Source organism: Canis lupus, chromosome 9, assembly GCF_011100685.1.
Source record: "Canis lupus familiaris isolate Mischka breed German Shepherd chromosome 9, alternate assembly UU_Cfam_GSD_1.0, whole genome shotgun sequence".
Classification (NCBI taxonomy): domain Eukaryota; kingdom Metazoa; phylum Chordata; class Mammalia; order Carnivora; family Canidae; genus Canis; species Canis lupus.
In genome coordinates, this window is record NC_049230.1 from 39,955,693 (window position 1) to 39,974,238 (window position 18,546).

Sequence of the window (18,546 nt, forward strand, 5' to 3'; positions counted from 1 at the left end):
TGAAACAGGCACAGGGAATGTCACATCCCAGCAGAGAGGTGCAGGGGCGTGGAGGAGGGGCTACATTACCATCTCATACATTCTAATAATGCCAAGCATACTTCCACCAACCCATGCATATAAAGAGAAAGTCAGGTGAACCATTCTTTAGCTGTAGGACCTTGGATGAGATACTTAGGCTCCCGGAGCCTCAGTTTTCTCATTTGCACACTGGGTGGAATCAGTGGGGTTTGTGAGCTTGAAAGGATAGAAGGGGTATAGAGCAGTGGGCACAGCACTCGACTCTGTCAATGTTCAGTGACTGTTCATTCTTGCCTTTCCCCCCAGAAAGTTGCTTCTGAAGAACATGACATTAATGATGCCCTAAAAAAAAGATGGTGGCCTCCTAAAAAAAAGAAGTTTGGATGAGATCATGACATTAATGATGCCCTAAAAAAAAGAGGTGATGAATGGTGGCAAAGGGGCCATGTTCCATTATTCATTACCAGGAATAGCACCAACAACATGGACGTGCTTTCATGGGTATTTGTCGCAATTGTCTTTTTAAATCTCCTTATAGGGAAAACACACAGTCATGCAACAGTCCTTGGAATGAGATAACTAGTCTGAAATTCCTGTTGCAGGAACTGATGAACGAGCAAGTAGAGATTTTAATAAGATACAGTCCTGCCTTCAAAGAGCTGACCGTCTCTGGCAGCCCCCACCCCATGCATCAGTCCCTCTGCTGTATTTTTGTCCTCAAACACACTTACTGCAACTTCAGGAAACAAAAGGCCGATTCACTTTGTTTCCTGGAAGCCTGGTAACCCATTTGACAGAATTTTTCACTTCCCAATTGTGTGAAATGTGTTTTAGGAGCTTGAAAGAGGCACATCAAACAAATAAGACTAAATGGTTGGCTTTAACATGCATGGTATTTTGAAAACAGCCTGATGAGAAATTTCAGTAATTCATTGAGAGGAAAGCTTAGTCAACTCAGCAGGAGACAGGCAGGAAGAGGGAAAGGCTGAATTTTGGAGGCATCTTGGAGCAGTACAATTTCATTTCCTTCAAGTATAATAAGCAAGAAGAGACAAGAAACCTACTGCCTTAGAGAAACCCTAAAGGTCAGGATTAATGAATGAACTGGAAGACCTGAAGCTTGCAGCTTTAGTTGTGTTCTGGTGAGTGGATATTTCAACAATCCTTGAGGGAACTTATGCATAATTTATTTTCTTAAGTAGGTACATGGTGTAGAAATGTTGTTTGCACTATTAATTGAACCAGAAAACTGTGTCTTCTTGGGTATCAGCTGTTCCTAACCTTTCCCAGCAAGGGCTCTGCTTTGCATTTCCCCGACTCTGTAAGGCAGGGGACCCCAGCAGGTCACACCGAGCCTGGATGCTAGCAGCTGTCAATCTTTCTCATATTGCTGGACACAATGCCGTGAGAAGGGGGGCCTGGCCATTATCTCCAGGCCCTGGCATGTGCAAACAGAAGGCTTAGAAGAATAGGGCCAAGCAATTAAGCCTAGGTCAGATCTCATCTCTGTCCCCAAACCGGCTGTGTGACCTAGGGCAGGTCACTTTACCTCTTTGGACTTTAGACTCTTATGAAAAAGAGAAGTTTGGATGAGAAAATGCTTGCAATTTTCCAGGATGCCTCTGACCCTGAGATGTACCGCCCCGCTACCAGGTGGGAGTGTGCCGTGTTAGTAAGCCACAGTCTCACCAGTTGATGAGTGGCAGAGCAGTTTGGGAGAGGGGTATGGGAATGAGCTGTACCTACAAAGAACAGGAGGGCTAGGAGCACGGACTTTGGAACTAGGCAAAAATGAATTTTTGCCCTGAGTTCTCCACTGCCCAGCTCTGTGACTTGGCTCGGCCCTTCTGGGCCTGTTTTGTTGTCCATGAAATGGAGGTGATAATACCAACCTCGTGGGGCTGTTGCAAAAATTAGTGTTGGCGGTTGTAAAGTGAATGGTACTCCAGGGATGGTAGCAAATTTCAGAGCTACTCTAAGAGTTACAGGAAGGCAGTGAGACATTTTCCCAATCCCCACACCCATGTTGCTTTAGCTTAAAATGTGTCAACTGCCGATTGGTGGGAATCTTTCCACCATACCAATAACTGGTTACAATTTGGTTGGAATTCAAGTGTAGATTTTCAAAACGGGTTGTATGCATGCAAGCATCTCCTGCTCCTACAGAACCCCATGGTGCCAGTAATATCATGGGCTGCCCAGGGCTTCCGCAACTGGCTTAGCATTATTAAGGAGTAAGCAATCAGCGGCACACGGCAGTCTTCATCTCCTCTAACTACTTCAAGAAGAGTTTGGATTATAGGGACATAAGCAGAGGGCAAGAACCCTCGATTCATCTTGGCCTTCCTAGCCATAACCCAAATGACTAATCTCTCTTCTGCTGAAAAGGAGAAACCCCACCTCCCATCCTTGTATGGATTCATAACTAGTAAAGATGTCTATTAGGTAATCATCCAAACCAACCTGCTTACATCCTCTCATTTAGGCTTCCAGTCACATGGCAAGATTATCTTGCCAGGTTTGTAGGTGAGGCAATGCACCCAGGAAAATACCGTGTTTCAGGCCACGGACTTGACAAATAATAGGGAGCTGCATTGATTGCCTCCTGTCTGACCCCAAATCCCAGGCTTCCTTCCTTGTGACTTCCTTGGTGAAAGTCTCACCTGCAAGTCCTAGCTCTACTATCTACCTCCTCAGTAGCCTCAGTCTCCTCCACTGTAAAATGGGGATGTGATTGCAAGAGGCCTCCCCATCAGGGGAGCTGGACCATAATTAGGAGGGTGAGAACACCTATGGAAATGCCAAGTGGCACAAAGTCGAGACTCAGAAATTGCTGGCTTCCTCCCCTTAACGAGGCCACTAAGAAAGTTGCCACCAAACGTAGGCAGTCTAAGCCATAACACACCGTGCAAATGTTAGCAATGAAGGTGATGGTCACGGGCCTCATTTTTATCTCAGGATCCACCCACCTCCTCATTCCTGGAGATCCAGGTTTGAAAGGTGCACCATTAACTCTCATACACCAACCCAACTGTGTCCAATTCCAGACTCTTAGCAACCCAGCGGATCTGGCCCTGCCATCTGCAATGGGGCTGTCAGCACTTACAGGGGAGAGCAGAGCGATGCCTGGGAGAATGGCAGGTCTGAAGAAGCAGTGAGCTGGGCCTGACAATCTGGACTTAAGTAAACTGTATTTTCTGGCTGGGGACGATAAGACATAAATTTGAAGCGTGTGTTACACTTATACATCATTATGCCCCGAAACAGGGAAGGAGAGCTGCATCTTGTCCCAGGTTTATAGCGAAACTGTGCAATGTGTAAATAGCTCTCAGGCCTTTGATGTTGAGCAGAGAGGAAAATAATCCTCTCGGAAACACCAGGCAGGAGCCGTGGGCGCAGCAGCACAGGCAGGGAGGCTGGCAGAGGCGTGCAGTCAGGACAGACCTGCTGTCTCTGAGCCCTTTCTCCTACCCCCAAGAAGGTAGACTCTTAGTTCCCAGAGGAATTATTTCCCCTAATGCTTTCCTGCAGAAGCAAGCAAAGATGCTCAGGTACAGTGAAGTGGGAAGCTGAGAACAGCCTCAGCAGAGAAAGGGAAGGGAGAGAGGATGGTACACGGTGTCAGGTCCACCTCCTGCCAGCAAGACTGACCAGCCCTGAAGGGCACCTCCCAGAGGTGGGCTAGGTGCTAAAGGTTGGCAGCACCTTGCAGTCCCTGCACTTGCAGAGCTTACAGTGGAGCGAAGACATGGCCAAAAAATAACCACATGAATAACCACCTAGTTACACACTTTACTGTGCACCATAAAGGGGCAAAACGGGAGAAATGAAGCTGTGAGACAAGACGTCCCAATTTAAACGGAGGCTGGGAGCAGGGCCATGGGAGTGGTCAAGCAAGGCCTCTGAGGAAGGCAGGAAGGCAGACCGAGGGTGTGCTGGGAACATTCTAGACCAAAGAAACAGCACTCAGAAAGGGCCTGCAGGGGGAAGAGCTTGTTGCACATTCCAAGAACTGCAGAGGCTGGGTGCTAGAGGCATGTGACAAAAGGGAGGATGGGACACCAGTCCGAACCACACAGGGCCCCCTGCGAGGATTTAGGGACTTAGTCCTAAATGCGCCGGGAAGCTGCAGAAGGATGTCAAGCCCCTTTATGGTGATCGCAACTCAAGAAAGAACATGGCCATCATAGATCATAATGTGGCCATCGCTATGGCTATGGTCACCCTCCAGCTCCCTGCCCTGCAATTCTGGTCACCACCACCCTGACCGAGCTCTGATGTGCATTGGTTCACACTTGGCAAGTGTGTGTGCTTGCCCCAGCACCCCCTTATCCCTCCTGCCCCTAGAAGAAGATGAAACTGACACCCAGGCCCCTGCAGGAGCCACCCTCTGGGCCTAGGATGGGTATCAGGCCTGGTGAGGGGGCAGCCAAGGATGGGGAGTGAGTTTCTATCACTGTCACCATGGAGACTCGTCTGCTCCCTCCTCCGGAGGGGTGACTTGCATGCACGAGGCTTCAGTGGTCCCAGGAACACTCAGTGTTCCACACAGAGCAGGCACTGTGTCAGTAACCAGCTAAAGGTGGCAATCCTCCAGAGCCCCCATCTTCTGTTGCAGGCAGGGAAGCAGAGGGAGACTGCTATAAAGGAAGTTCAGACTGAACCCAGAGTCTGGTCCCAAACAGATGGGTCTTTACTGCACTGCCACAGGCAAGTTGCCTCCTCCCTCCCAGGTCTGCGTTTCCTTCCCCATGAAGTAAGGTGGGTCGGTGAGATGGTCTGCAAGAGCCCTTGGAGCTCCCGCACCTTATCATCCCCCTCAGAAGCTCACAGAGGGTTGATGCTCTCTCCCGACACCACCCACCCAGCATATCTGGGATCACAGACACTGGGCTGGGATCACCGCTGACCCGGGAGTACGGGTCATATTCTAACTCCAGCCCAATATTCTGGAGTTCAAGTACCAAGTTGTTGCAGGGCGGGGGGTGGGATTTGCAATAATCTGGTGCGAAGCTGAAATGTACTTTTCCTTATGACTCTCCTCATATTAGATAGGCAGTTAATATTACCAATCAATTTTGGAACCAACAAGCATATTTAGTAGATCTACAAAAAAAAATTATATTAGAACACCCAGAAGTCACTCCAGATGTGTTCAACCCCTTGCAAAAGATTTGCTAACTATAAGCTTCTCTCCTCTGTTCATTACAGTGGTCCCGGAGAACATCTCTCCAGGAGACAAATTCATTAACCGAGTCCAGTTGCTACAGACAATAGCAATGATAAAGTTCAGTTTGTTTGAAAAATCATGTTCTAGCTTTCCTCCTCCACCAGGAAACTGAGGGGGTAGGGCTAGGCTGTCCTGAAATAGTGCAGCTGGTCAGGGACTCAGACATTTTATACAGTGAAGAAAACGTGTACTCTGATGTCTTGCTGGTGCTTTCCACAGGTCCTGAAGGCAGGTAACAGGGTTTATACTTCTTTGCAATCCCCATAATTATTGCACATAGGAGGAGTACATGCATATGACTATTGGTTGGCTGATGGAAAAAGCAAGGCACAGAGTAATAGGATAAGGCTCAGAAAGGTCCCAATGACAAAGACCCAGGGGACCATAACCAGAAAAAGCATATGTATTAGACATTCATAGATTTCACATCTCAGTATCTCTACTTAATAGCTGTGTGACCTTAGGCAAGTCACTTAGCATCTCTGGGCCTCGGTTTCCTCCTCTGCACAATGGGAGCAGCAATATCCAGAGCGGTCATGGTTGCAAGGGTTACGTGAGTTACATGAGTACCTAGCAGAGCATCTGGCACATCGTAGAGGTCTCTCTTCCTTCCTCTCATCCGGCCCTCAAGGTCTGCATGAGAAAGACAGCCTCCAGCATCTGCCCCTGCTATCTACCTGCCCCCACACTGAAGGATGGGAAGCCAGAGACCCCATCCCCATCCCTGTGGCTTCCATGCTGCAGGAGGGGACAGTTCAGTGGAACATGGCCAAGGAGGGGTCTGGGCCCAAACCTCAGTGGCTGCAGGAACCCAATACACTTGGCCTGGCTCTCTTCCAGCCAATTTTGCCAGATGTAATTTGGCTTCAGCTCAAGATTCCAAAGCAGTTATATAAGCATAATAACCCATAGCATTTGTAGAAAGCTTTTATAGTTTTCAAAGCATGTTTGCATATATTACCTCAGCTGATCTTCTCAGTAACCTTGAGAGGTAGCTAAGGAAAGGGCGAGAATGCCCATTTTATAGATGGAGCATTGAGGCTTGGAGCATCCAAGTTCACCTGAAGTCACATGACTAATAAGTGGCAACATCAAACATGGACAAAGATCCCTGCCTTCCTGAGACAGCTGGGTGGCTCAGTCGGTTAAGCATCTGCCTTCCACTCAGTCCTGGGATTAAGCCCCACATCAGGCTCCCTGTTCAGCTGGGGAGTCTCCTTCTCTCTCTCTCTTTGTCCCTCCCCCTGCTCATGCTCTCTCTCTTGCTCACTTTCTCTCCCTCAAATAAATAAATAAAATCTTAAAAAAAAAAAAAAAAAAGATCTCTGCCTTCCTTATCCCAGGCTCTTCCCACACCATCACACCACATCTTTGTAATCATGTAATCGTCAAGCAGAAGTGGCCCGAATACCTACTGGGTGTTAAGTCCTTGAATTCAGAAGTGAATGGCAGAGTCAAGTTCAAGAGAGATGTAAGATCAACTATTTGGGGCCATGAGATAGCTGCTATGGTGAGGAGCGAGGGGAATAAGGAGGAGGGGTGTAGCCCAACTTGATCCAGAGGTTCAGGAAGGCTTCCTGGAGGAGGAGACAGAGCAGTCCAGTCTTAGACAACAGCTAGAGGCTGTCCAGACAGGAAGAGGAGTGAGAGGAGTTATAGGCAGCAGGAACAGCAAATAGAAAGCCACAAGTGTGTGAACTAGTAGGGCGCATCCATGGGTGCTGCAGGTCATCTGATCTGGCTCCATCTACCCATTCATTCACTCATTCATTCAACATATATTTCCATAGCACCCCCATGTGCCAGACACCCTATTGGTCACTACGGATAGGTACCTCAGCAAACAAGTAGATGTACTCCCTGAACACATGGAGCTTCCCTTCTAATGGAATCCCATGGACATGGATGGGAAATAGCAGAATGGAGTAGGAAGAGGGCATCAGAGATGGCTGGGTATGGAGGGCCTAGATTTTAGCCTACGGGTGTTGGGGAGCACTGCTGGATTTTAAGGGCAGGATTAGCAAGATGAGGTCTGCATTTCAGAAAGAGTGAGCCACAGCAAAGTTAGAGGATGGACTGAGAAGGTTGTCTGGAATCCAGGAGCCCAGCCAAAATTTCAGCAGCCCAGGAAGCAATAACTGGGTCCTGCGTTATGGTAGTGCAGTAGAGAAAAGGTAAAATACAAGCCGGATGTAGAGACAGCCTTACAGGCCTTGCTGGTTAATTGGACTTGGGGGTGAGGAAGAGGAAGAATGGACAGCCACTCTGAGGGGCTGGCCTGAGCCTCCTGGCAGGTGGTGATGCTATTCCCTGGGACAGGAGTGCAGGAGAACCATCCGGTGGGGCGGGGAACCTGAGGAAGTTTGTTCCCACTGGGACTTGCTAAGTGTCAGGGCACTATGGGTGCCCCTGAAGTCACATTCATCAGATGCTGGGATCGTGAGTCTGGAGCCCAAGAGAGAGCTTGGGGCTGGAGGTGCAGATTGGCCTACAGGTGAAAGTTTAACATTTAGAAGTAAACAGGGCCACCCAGGGTTGGGAGGGTGCCCAGAGGGAGAAGAGACCAGATCCCATTGCAATGAACCCCAGAGTATGTCCAGATTTGTTCTTTGATGTCAGAATCCTGCTTGGCAAAAGTCCGGCCATTAGCCATAGTGAGGAATCATTGGTCCGCAAGAGGGCTTGATTGTTACGGGCTGTGGGAACTCTGGACTGATGTTACACTTCTCGGGTCTCACTAATCTCTAGTCTGAAGTCACTCATGTGCTTCTCTCCCTCTCATCTCTCCCTTAGGTGTTTACAAAATATGGAAAGTGTTACATGTTTAACTCAGGAGAGGATGGCAAACCTCTGCTCACCACGGTCAAGGGCGGGACTGGCAACGGGCTGGAGATCATGCTGGATATTCAGCAGGATGAGTACCTGCCCATCTGGGGAGAGACAGGTGAGCTGGCCACAGGGACCGGAGCTGTGGGTGATGGCAGAGGGGCACAAGACTCTGGAAGACTGGTTTGCTTCAGGTGGGCTGACTTGGCCCATGCTATGAAGGACAGCTGTCTATGGGGGGGGGGAGAGGGGGGTGACAACATACCAGTGAAGGGTAAGAATGTCCCTGCATGGACTCTGGTGCTCTGGGTTTCCTCAGATTTCAGTAGATGGGAGAGGGGCAGATGAGAGGCATATTGGAAGGGGAAGGCAGGTGGACTGAGGGCAGTGTTGGGAAGGAGGCATGGAGGAAGGTATGATTGGGCAGGCAGGTGGCTTGTTTTCAGGAGAAGAGGAAGACATGGACAAGCCTCTTCCTCTTCCAGACATCTTGACTATCCCAACCCAGCAAGGAGGCCTAGCAGAAAGGAAAGCAGCTCCTCCTGCTGGAGGAAGGTAGAGGAGTTTGCAGGGTTGGCAGGTCAAAGGGCATGGACTCTGGGGCTTGGCACCATGGTTGTGTGAGCCCCTGGGGAGGCCCAAGTGCACAGGCCCCTGAGTTAGTTCGTGCATGAATTTATTCCTATCTATTCAGCAAACTATTCATTAGCCATGTGTACTGTGTTAGGCTTTGTGCCACAGTAAGGACATTAAGGTGAAAAAGACCAGGTCCTTGATCATAGCCTAGGGGAGGAGACACACAATTACAGCCCAGTGTGACATGAGTGTACCCACACCAGGAGGACAGCAGCCTCTGCCTGGGGGGGAGGGCATTCAGGGAAAGCATCACAGTGCTCCAGGCATTTGAATAGTCTTGGGATGATCCTGGATTATACTGGGGGGGGGGGGGGAGGGATTCTCACAAGAGGGATGCAGGAAGGTCAGACAGGAGAAGGTGAGGAAAACAGAAATTGGAGTGATATAGCCAGTAAGCCCAGGGATGCTGGTGGTGTCTAGAACTCCCCCAGGTGGAGAAAGTAAAGAGGTGCCCAAGAGGGGAACATGGAAACAAAGTAGACCCAAAGCAAGAGTAGTGCTGTGTTCAGGGTATAACAGCTGGGGAGTAGGAAGGAAGGTCAAGGATGGTCCTGTGGAGGGGCTACAGGGGAGGGGGGAGGGGAGAGAAAGTTACAGCAGGAAGGAGGCCTTTGGTCCTTGGATTGGAGCTGAGGTGGGTGGAAGCCAAGCAGCCAAGCCCCCACCTCTTGCAACCCCCACCCCATGATTCCTGAAGCTGACCCCTCCAATCCTAAGGTATGGCTCTGACCATACCTAGGCATTTCAGGCTTCTGAGGGCAGCCAAGGCTTCCACCCCAGAGATAACCAACTGTGAATTCCAAGCTCCCACCACCACCACTGTCTCCTTCCCATGTCTCTCACTCGAGCTCCCTGTGGGAAGAAGCGAGCATGGCCACTTCCCTCACTGTGTGGTTAGTCCTCCTGCTCCTGCAACCAAGAAGTAAAATGGCCCCCACATGTGTCACTCCAGCAATGCCTTCCGGTGGCTCACCTCAGGCTCCAGGCCATCTGCTGCTTGCCGAGGAGATGCTTAGTTGGCTCCATCCACTTTTCTAAATTCAATGCCCCTGCCCTCCAGCAAACAGAGGAACGTTTGGTTTGTGCCGAGCTCTGGCATCCCTGAGAGCTGACCGACAGAGCCTGGCTTTCCAGAACATCCCTGAAACCAGCCTGTGTCCTGTCACCATGGGGGTCTGTAGACAACCCTGAGTCCTAGGAGCTGGGTCTTGGTCCCCAAATAGAGGCTCTGCCTTGTTCTCAGACACCTGAACATATTTGCTTATTGAACTGCCTGTGGCAAAGAGAAGAAATGGGCAGTAAAAATGGGTCCTGAAGACCTCAGACCCACAGCCCAACTACAGATTAGTTATGTGTTTGCATGGTAACGTTGGATTTCCTGCCCTGTTACCTCGATTTGAGAGGGAGAGTAAATGTATACATATACACAAGCACACACCCACACACGCACACACCCACACAGTGCCAGGCACCCTATCACACACATCTTCACACAGTACAGCTCCCCATGGCGTCTGGCCTTGGGTCTGAGCACTGGCTGTTGGTAAAATGGGATCCAAACCACAGGGCCTGCCCCAGGGAATCTGCATTCTGCCTCCCAAAGCCATGGATGGATGGAGCAGGAAAGCTAAGACCATCTATTCCAGCCAATCCCCTTGTTCCTTGGTGGAGAGAGAACTGAGGCCCAGCAAGGAGTGGTGACATACTAGACATCATGTAAAGTAAAGTCATGGCCAAGACAAGGCTGTACTGACCCAAGCTTCTTGACCACCAGTTAGCACCTATGGACCATAACCAGGATTGAGGATCTGCTGTGTGCCTAGCACCATGCAGGGCATGGTCAGGGATGCAGAAGACACCAGACAGATACCCTGCCTCTCAGGAGCTTACCGTCTCAGTAGACAGCTAAACTAGAGCCCAGAATCCACAAAAGGACAACCTCACTCCTGCTGGCAACTTGAGCTATCCTTATGATCCACCATCTAGTCTCACTTAAACCATTCCCTCTAAAGTTGGGTGGTTAGGAAAGGAGGCTTCTTCTGTGAAGAAGGAGGGGTTCAGAGCAACAGCAGGGGCCAGAAGAAACCAGCTAGAGGAGAAACCGGTCTAGAAATAGAATGTTCTCTATCTGCACTGTCCAATACAGTGGCCACAATCTAGCATTTGAAATGTGGCTCATGGTAATGAGGAATTGAGTTTCTAATATCATGTCATTTTGATTAATTTAAATTGCCACAGGGGCCAGTGGCTACCACACTGGGGAGCACAACTTGAGACTCTCTGGTCAGCTTCTTGGATATTTGCCTTTGGTGCCACATCCCACGTTCTTCTGGGACCATAATATTCTCAGCCCTAGCCTTCCCCTCACCAAAGCCATGAGTGGTAGAAAGGGCTCTTTATCCCCACATATCAGGGAAGGAGGCTGAGGTTAGGGGACTTTACCCAGGCCACCCAGCCTGATGGCCTGAATCCTTACATCCAGGCTTCCTCATCTCAACTGCACCTTTTTTCAAGCTGAGAAGTCACTGAGCAATGAGCACCTCTTGAACACTCTGGTTGCCTCAAAACCACTTGTTTCTTGGGCTGGTGAGGAGTAAGCCTCATGTGAGTTAAGATGTAAGTAAGATGTACACACCTGCTTAAGGATGAGGAGTGGACTCTGGCAGGTGAGGGTTGCCTGTCCATGAGGCCACCTGAGGAGGCATGGCCACATCTTACTGCTTGGTCTTTGCTCCAAAGGACTGTGGGCACAGCCAGGCCTAGTCCTGCTATGGTCCTCAGGAGGGAAGCTGCCTTCTGGACTTCCAAGCCTTAAGGCCCCACAGATGCCATCTTGCTTGCTTGGCATTCCCACCTCCTCTCAATTCCCTAGTCTTAGTCAAGGCTATCTGGGTGATGATGGAAAAGAAAGGAATTGAAATATGGCTGTTGAAGGACTAGCCACAGACAGCTTGATGACAGGCAGTATAGTAGGACAGGAAAGTGCCATTATAGAGTCAGACCCAAGATGAAATCCCCAGCTCTTCCTTTACTAGCTATGTGACTGAGGACATATGACGGGCCTCCATGTCCTCATGTGTAATAGATGTCAACAACACAAATAAACCCATCAACCTTTCAGGATGGTTGAAGAAGCACGTAAGAGCTCTCTGCAAATTGTAGGCAGTGGAAGGGTGATAATGATGACCATGGAGGGGATTGTCACACTGTCCCAGAGCTAGAGCCTATTCTAAACATCCCAACCCTGTAACGAGGGTCCTGAAGTAACTCAACATCTGGAAATCTCATTCTGTTTAAAGCAGAGCCTCTGATACACTCTTGCCTTGCCTCATGGACAGCTTCATTGCTCAGAAATTTAAAGAAGCAGTGAGGGAACCACTCCTCTGGGTGTAATTCTGGCTGGCAGGAGAGACCTTTGGTCCCTGAGTGAATTTGGAAAAGGCAACCCTCCTCCTTTGAGTGGACCCAGCCCTGTGGGCTCACGCTGAGCGAATAGAGATGCTATGAAAATTATCTCCAGGCTGATAATACCTTACACCAGGACGCACTCTTGGCAAAACATCCTTGTGCAGGGCACCCCGGAAATATGCCACTTTAAATAAGGCAGGGTCCGTCACATGTGGACCTCAACAGTATGGATCCTGTGGAATGTCAGGACTGGGGATATTACATGTTACAGGAATAGCAAGGATCTGGGAACCTTGCTTAGAAAAGTGAAACACATTTATTTATTGCAAGAAGTCTTGAATATGCTACATCTTGAATATCTGAATAGGAATATTGCATGCAGCATTTATTTCCCAAATGCCTTCGACCATGGAAACCTTTCTCATGGTTGCTCACAAAATAGAAAGAAGACAGAAAAACTGTCCTAGACTGTAGAAGTGCAGATTTCACGGCCAGCGTTTTCTAAAGGAAATTAAATTGAAGGCAGGTGGGAGGCTGTTAAAAATGAAACTCTGTGTAGATGCCTCTGAGTAACTTCAAAAGATAAAAGAAATAGGCAGTGGGTTATCTAGGTTGCACATGAGAGAAACCAAATTCAAACAAGCTTAGGCATAAAAGGAATTGTATTGCCCCCGGAATCCAAGGCAAGCTTCAACAACTAAACAGCAGGTGAGCAAGGATGCAGCGTCAGAAACAACTGGAACCAAGGGCTCGGGCCCCCTCAGGTCTCTGCTTCTCTCGCCTCTCCTCTCTCTGAGTCGCTTTATTCTCTCTCACTACAGACAGGTCTCTTCCACACATATTTTTTTTCACACATGGCTGCCAATAGTTTTATATTTTACACATCCTACCACCAGCAAGAGACTATTCTGAGCCTCTCCTGGATCTCCTATTAAAAAATAAATAAATGAACAGGGAAGGAAATCATCGTCCCATTGGTCAGTCAGGTGCTGATGCCTGGACCAATCAGCAGTTACCGGGGGAGTGAGTTCATAGAAGGACCCAAGAGCCCTGAGGAAGCTGAGTGAACAGCAGCTTGGGAAGGAGTCCCCAAAAGAGTCCCATGAAGGGCCATGCTGGGGAAGAAGGGCTGAGGAAGAGAGTTGGGGTTACCTCCGAGGAAACCAGAATTGGTGTACAGGGAGGTCTCAAATGACCTCAGATTCTAGTCAGATAGGCTCTAAAGTTGGAAAGACCACAGATAGGGCCTCTCCCTTTCTCATCTCCCTCCATCTTTCATTCACCCCATGTAAAATACATTTTAATTGAATATAATCTGCCTGGATTTCCCCAAATCCTAGTATGTAGAAAAATGAATCTGAGGGGTGTCTGGGTGGCTTAATCAGTTAGGCCATCCAACTCTTGATTTCAGCTCAGGTCATGATCTTAGGGTCTTGAGATAGAGCCCTGTGTTGGACTCTGTGCTCAGTGGGGAGTGTGCTTGAGATTCTCTTTCTCCCTCTCTCCCTGTCCTTTCCCCTACTCATGTGCTCATGCTCTCTCTCTCTCTCTCTCTCAAATAAATAAATATTTTAAAAGAAAGAAAAATGAACCCAATATTATGTTTTTGAGCAAAGGAATTATTTTGAGGATCTATGCTCTAATGGAGGTGAATATCTGGCACTTTATTATCCACCACCAGCCTCATCACCTCCCTTGTCCACTTGGCTCTGGCCACACTGGCTTCCCTGGAACACCTTCAACATTCTCTTACGTGAGACCTCTGCATCTCTACTCTCTCTTTCTAGAATTCTCTCTGCTCAGACCCACATAGCCAACTGCCTCACCTCCACCAAGTCTTTGCTCAGATATCACCCTGTCATAGAGGGCTACCCTGAGGACTCATCCCACTCCTCACCCCTCTATCTCCTCTGCTTGTCCTTTCTCCATGACATGTCACCTTTAAATATACCATGTGATCTGTCACCTTTAAATATACCATGTGATCTACTTACTTATTCTTTTCTTGTCTATCCCCTACCACTAAAACATATGCTCCAAGAGGTAAGGGATCTTAGACTGTCTGGCTCACTGATGTACACCAGGGCAGTAAACATCTGTTAATGTATTTGTTGAGAGAAGGGGGGAAATACTGTAACTGTGCACACCGACAGGGCCAGGGCAAGAGAGAAACTAGTATTACCAAGTGGCTGCTATGTGCCATGAATATTCTATCCCATGAGTCCTTTCAGTCATTCTCCTAACAAAATGTTATAATCCCCACTGAAAGGTAAAGAAACTGGGGCTCAGAGGGGTTGAGTAAGCTTCCCAAGAACACACATCTCTCATTTAAGTAGCTGAACCAAGCTAAAAACCCACGTATGAACCCAAAAGCAATTCTCCTTTCACTACCTGCCTTTAATGTTCAAAATGTGATTGTAAAAGCACTGCCATGAAAATAGCTCAGGAAAGAAAAAAATGGTCCAGGTGACATCTCTGAAGAGAGAATGGCATATAATGATAGGTCTGTTAAACTTTTCCTTTTCCATTTTTCCCTCTTTTTTTTCTCAATAGCAGAATCCTTATATTGAACAAAAGCTTTAGCACAGTCCCAGTATATAAAACAGATAATGGTAGAGCTGTTCTGGTTCACATGGAGATGAGGACCTCAGTGTGATTGCCCCATGCTCACCATGGTCGACCCTGAGGAACCCCAGGGCTCCAAGGAGCCTAGTTTAAAAATCCCTGGATGGATGCCTGATTTTACTGGGATAAAAACGGTGTCCATTGGTTTTATGAGTCTGTACATCCCAGAGACCAACTCCAAATCTCTCTCTCCCTTTCTCCCGGGACAGTGAAAGGAGTTCATGATGTGTCTTCTGAGCTCCGGAGCCTTGGGGGAGTTAGCAGTCTAGACTTCTGGTTGAACATGGTGGATTGATCAGAGCTATTTCTTGAGGCTCCCTCCACACACCCCATCTAAAGAGCCATCATGGTTTGGGGTTTTTTTAAGTATAAACACACAATGACTGAGAGTATGGGAAGGAAGGCAACAGTCAACGTCAGCAAGTTTTTGGAAGATGGAAGATAGATGGTAATTGACTTGGCCTGTGGCAGACAAAGCCAAGGGATAAGGGTCTGCACTGAAAAGCCAGCTAAAGCCGTCGTGTTCTCACCACTGAACCCTCAGAAAGAGTCAGGAAGCAGAGGCATCGGACACTGCTGGAGACAGGGATAAGAGGTAGGACTAAAACTAGGAGGATTAGTTAGAAGTCTGTAAAAGGAGCTGTGAAATCTCCCCAATGTCCTCCCCGTGGCCCAGAGCAGCCAGACAGGTACTTCTCCACACCCCAGCACCAGAGAAGATGAAACAGACCGGTGCTGGGCATGAGGAAACTAGGCAGAGCTGAGGCATGGCTGAGGCACCCCACAGAAACCAGGGAGACGAGGGACGCCTGGGTGGCTCAGCGGTTGAGCATCTGCCTTTGGCTCAGGACTTGATCCGGGGTCCTGGGATCGAGTCCCGCGTCGAGCTCCCTGCATGGAGCCTGCTTCTCCCTCTGCCTATGTCTCTGCCTCTCTCTGTGTGTCTCTAATGAATAAGTAAATACAATCTTGAAAGAAACAAACAAACAAACAAACCAGGGAGATGAGAAGTTTTGCTTACTGAGTAGAGACCCCAGCCACGCTAATCTACCCCATGACCTCCAAACAGAAGTCTGGGGGAGTCCCTTTCTAGAGAGAATGACAAGCTCATGAGAAAAGGTCCACAGAAATCCACAGTCAGGAGTCCCCAGACATAATGACCTGGTTAGATCCCCCCAGAGTGAAGTCCTTTAGTGAGTACCCCCACACCCAGGAATGATTGTGCAGCTTTACAAGTACCTCTTAATTATGAGTGGACAACCAGAATGCCAAGTTTTTGAGGGAAGCCACTGACAGGAAAGGAACCAACACCAGTCAAACAAAAAAGAAACTTTGTGACGGACACTGAGGAGGGCACTTGATGGGATGAGCACTGGGTGTTATACTATATGATGGCAAATCAAACTTCAATTTAAAAAAATAATTTTAAAAAATGTAAAAATAAAAATAAAACAAAAAGAAACTTTGAGGAAATAGAGATCATGATTAACATCACAAGCTCTAGAGCCAGACCAGAGCCTAAGTTCAAATCCCAGCTACACAGCTTGTCGGCTCTGTGACTCTGGGCAAGTTACCTAACCTCTCTGAGGCTCTCAGTTCCATCACATCTAAAATAAGACTAATATTATTATCTACTCTGAAAAGTTGTTAGGAAGACTGAAATGAGTTAATATTTATGAAGGACTTAGAAAATGCCTGAATAATACTGAGTACTATTTAAGTGTTTGATAAATACAAAATAAATGCAGGGAGCAGAAGGAAACATCAAACCACTTTGGAAAAATTCTCAAGAGATGAGAGATGATACTGCATCCATAAACACAAGCTATTAAAAGAGGATGCTATTAAAAAGTAACATGCAAAGGGAAAGTTGTGTTTTTTTAACTCCTGGAACTTAAAATATGACCACATTAAAAAAAAAAAAAAAACCCATAGAAGGGCTGGAATTAAGGAAATCTCCTGAAAAGTAAAACAAAAAGGCAAACAGATGGAAAATGGGAGATAAAAAAGTATGAAAATGAGAAAGTAAATCCAGGAAGTCCAACATGCTCCTACCAAGAGTTCTGGAATAACAAACCAGAGAGAATGGAGGATGTTGGCAGAAAAGATATGAAAAATACCCAGCGAGGGCAGCCCAGGTGGCTCAGCGGTTTAGTGCCGCCTTCGGCCCAGGGCATGATCCTGGAGACCCGGGATCGAGTCCCACATCAGGCTCCCTGCATGGAGCCTGCTTCTCCCTCTGCCTGTGTCTCTGCCTCTCTCTCTCTCTCTCTTATAAATAAATAAATAAAATCTTAAAAAAAAAAAAAAAAAGTACCCAGCAGAAGCATGTGATCATTCTTTGCTAAAGAATTCATCAAGCCCTGTCCCAGTAAGTGGCAAAATAACCAGACCAAGATGCATCCTTGAGAAATTCAGGCTAACAGAGATAAAGAGAAAGCCTCAACAGTTTTTGGAGAGAAAAAACAAATGACATTCGTAAGACCTAGAATCAGAATGACCTGGGACTTATCAGCAGATACTATCAATTGAAACCAGAAGACATTGGGCAGAGAGGAGGGATGGGAAATCTTTCTTTCCTACAAACTCTTTACCCAGCAAGCTACAAATGAAATGTGAGGGTGGGATTTGGTTTCAAACATATTCAAACAGGGGTGTCTGGGTGGCTCCGTTGGTTGTCCGTCTCTTGATTTTCGCTCAGATCCTGAGCCTCACATCAGGCTCCACACTCAGCGGGGAGTGTGCTTGAGATTTTCTTTTCCTCTCCTTCTGCCCCTTTCCTGCTCGTCGCACTTTCTCTCTCTCTCAAATAAATAAATAAATCTTTAAAATATATATATATTTCAAATATATATCTCATATATATTTCATATATATATCAAATGTATCACTATATTATATATAATATCTATCAATAATATAATTAATATATAAATTACATTTGTATGTTAGTATATAATTCATGTATACATTGTATACTAACATATAAACTATATTTTTTTGGTGAGAACATTCAAGGTCTATTCTCTTTGCAGATTTCAATTATACTATACAGTGTTATCACCTATAGTCACCTGTTTTATATTACATCCTCTGACCTTAGTCATCTTGAAAGTTTCTGCCTATCTCCCCACCCCCGCCACCACCCCCTGGCAACCACTTCTCTCCTCTGTTTCTATGATTTTGCCCTTTTATTTTTATTTTTTTGCCATTTCTGTGATACTTAGCCAAAAAAAAAAATAAAATAAAATAAACAAAGAAAAAAATGGGAAAAACAAAAGAGTTTCACAAGAAAAAGATCAAAATCGTTATAAACTACAAGGCTAGGGTGTAGGCAGTATTTACCTAATTCCTTAAAAGCTGGTGACTGGGGTAAATAAAATATCGTGGAAATCTACAGGAAGATGGAAGGAAAAGAAATGCAGCAGCAGAACACCTCATGGAAGAAGTCTACATCCTCATCTTCCACGGGAGGAATTGGGTAGCTAATACCGAAAATGTTTTAAAACCAAGAAATATCTTTCGAGCAATTGATGTCCATGGAAATATGAAAGTAAATAGAAGAAACAGCCCACACAGTTGAAAGTAGTTGTCCCTGAAAACGGGCTCAGGGCTTGGGGAGAGGTGGAGCTCAACACTGCTGTTTTTCATTAAAAGCCTTGCGGTATCATTTGGCTTCTTAAATTATGTACGTATATCGCTTTGATAAAAATTAAAATTAAATTTAAAATAACCCGAACTTCTCTGCATAGCTGGAAGGCCTGAGCAGCTATCAGGGGTAGCACAATTTCTATCTTCCA

The 18,546-nt window shown here is 47.1% G+C and overlaps 1 protein-coding gene across 3 annotated transcripts in view; it reads left to right on the forward strand.

Annotated features, from left to right (window-relative positions):
* Window positions 1–18,546, forward strand: part of ASIC2 (acid sensing ion channel subunit 2) — a 1,001,679-nt gene that overhangs the window by 901,640 nt on the left and 81,493 nt on the right. For all 3 annotated transcript variants that reach the window (XM_038548136.1, XM_038548135.1, XM_038548134.1), the window contains exon 2: window positions 8,045–8,195. In XM_038548136.1, coding sequence (XP_038404064.1) covers window positions 8,045–8,195 — 151 coding nt within the window. The remainder of the gene's footprint in view (window positions 1–8,044; window positions 8,196–18,546) is intronic.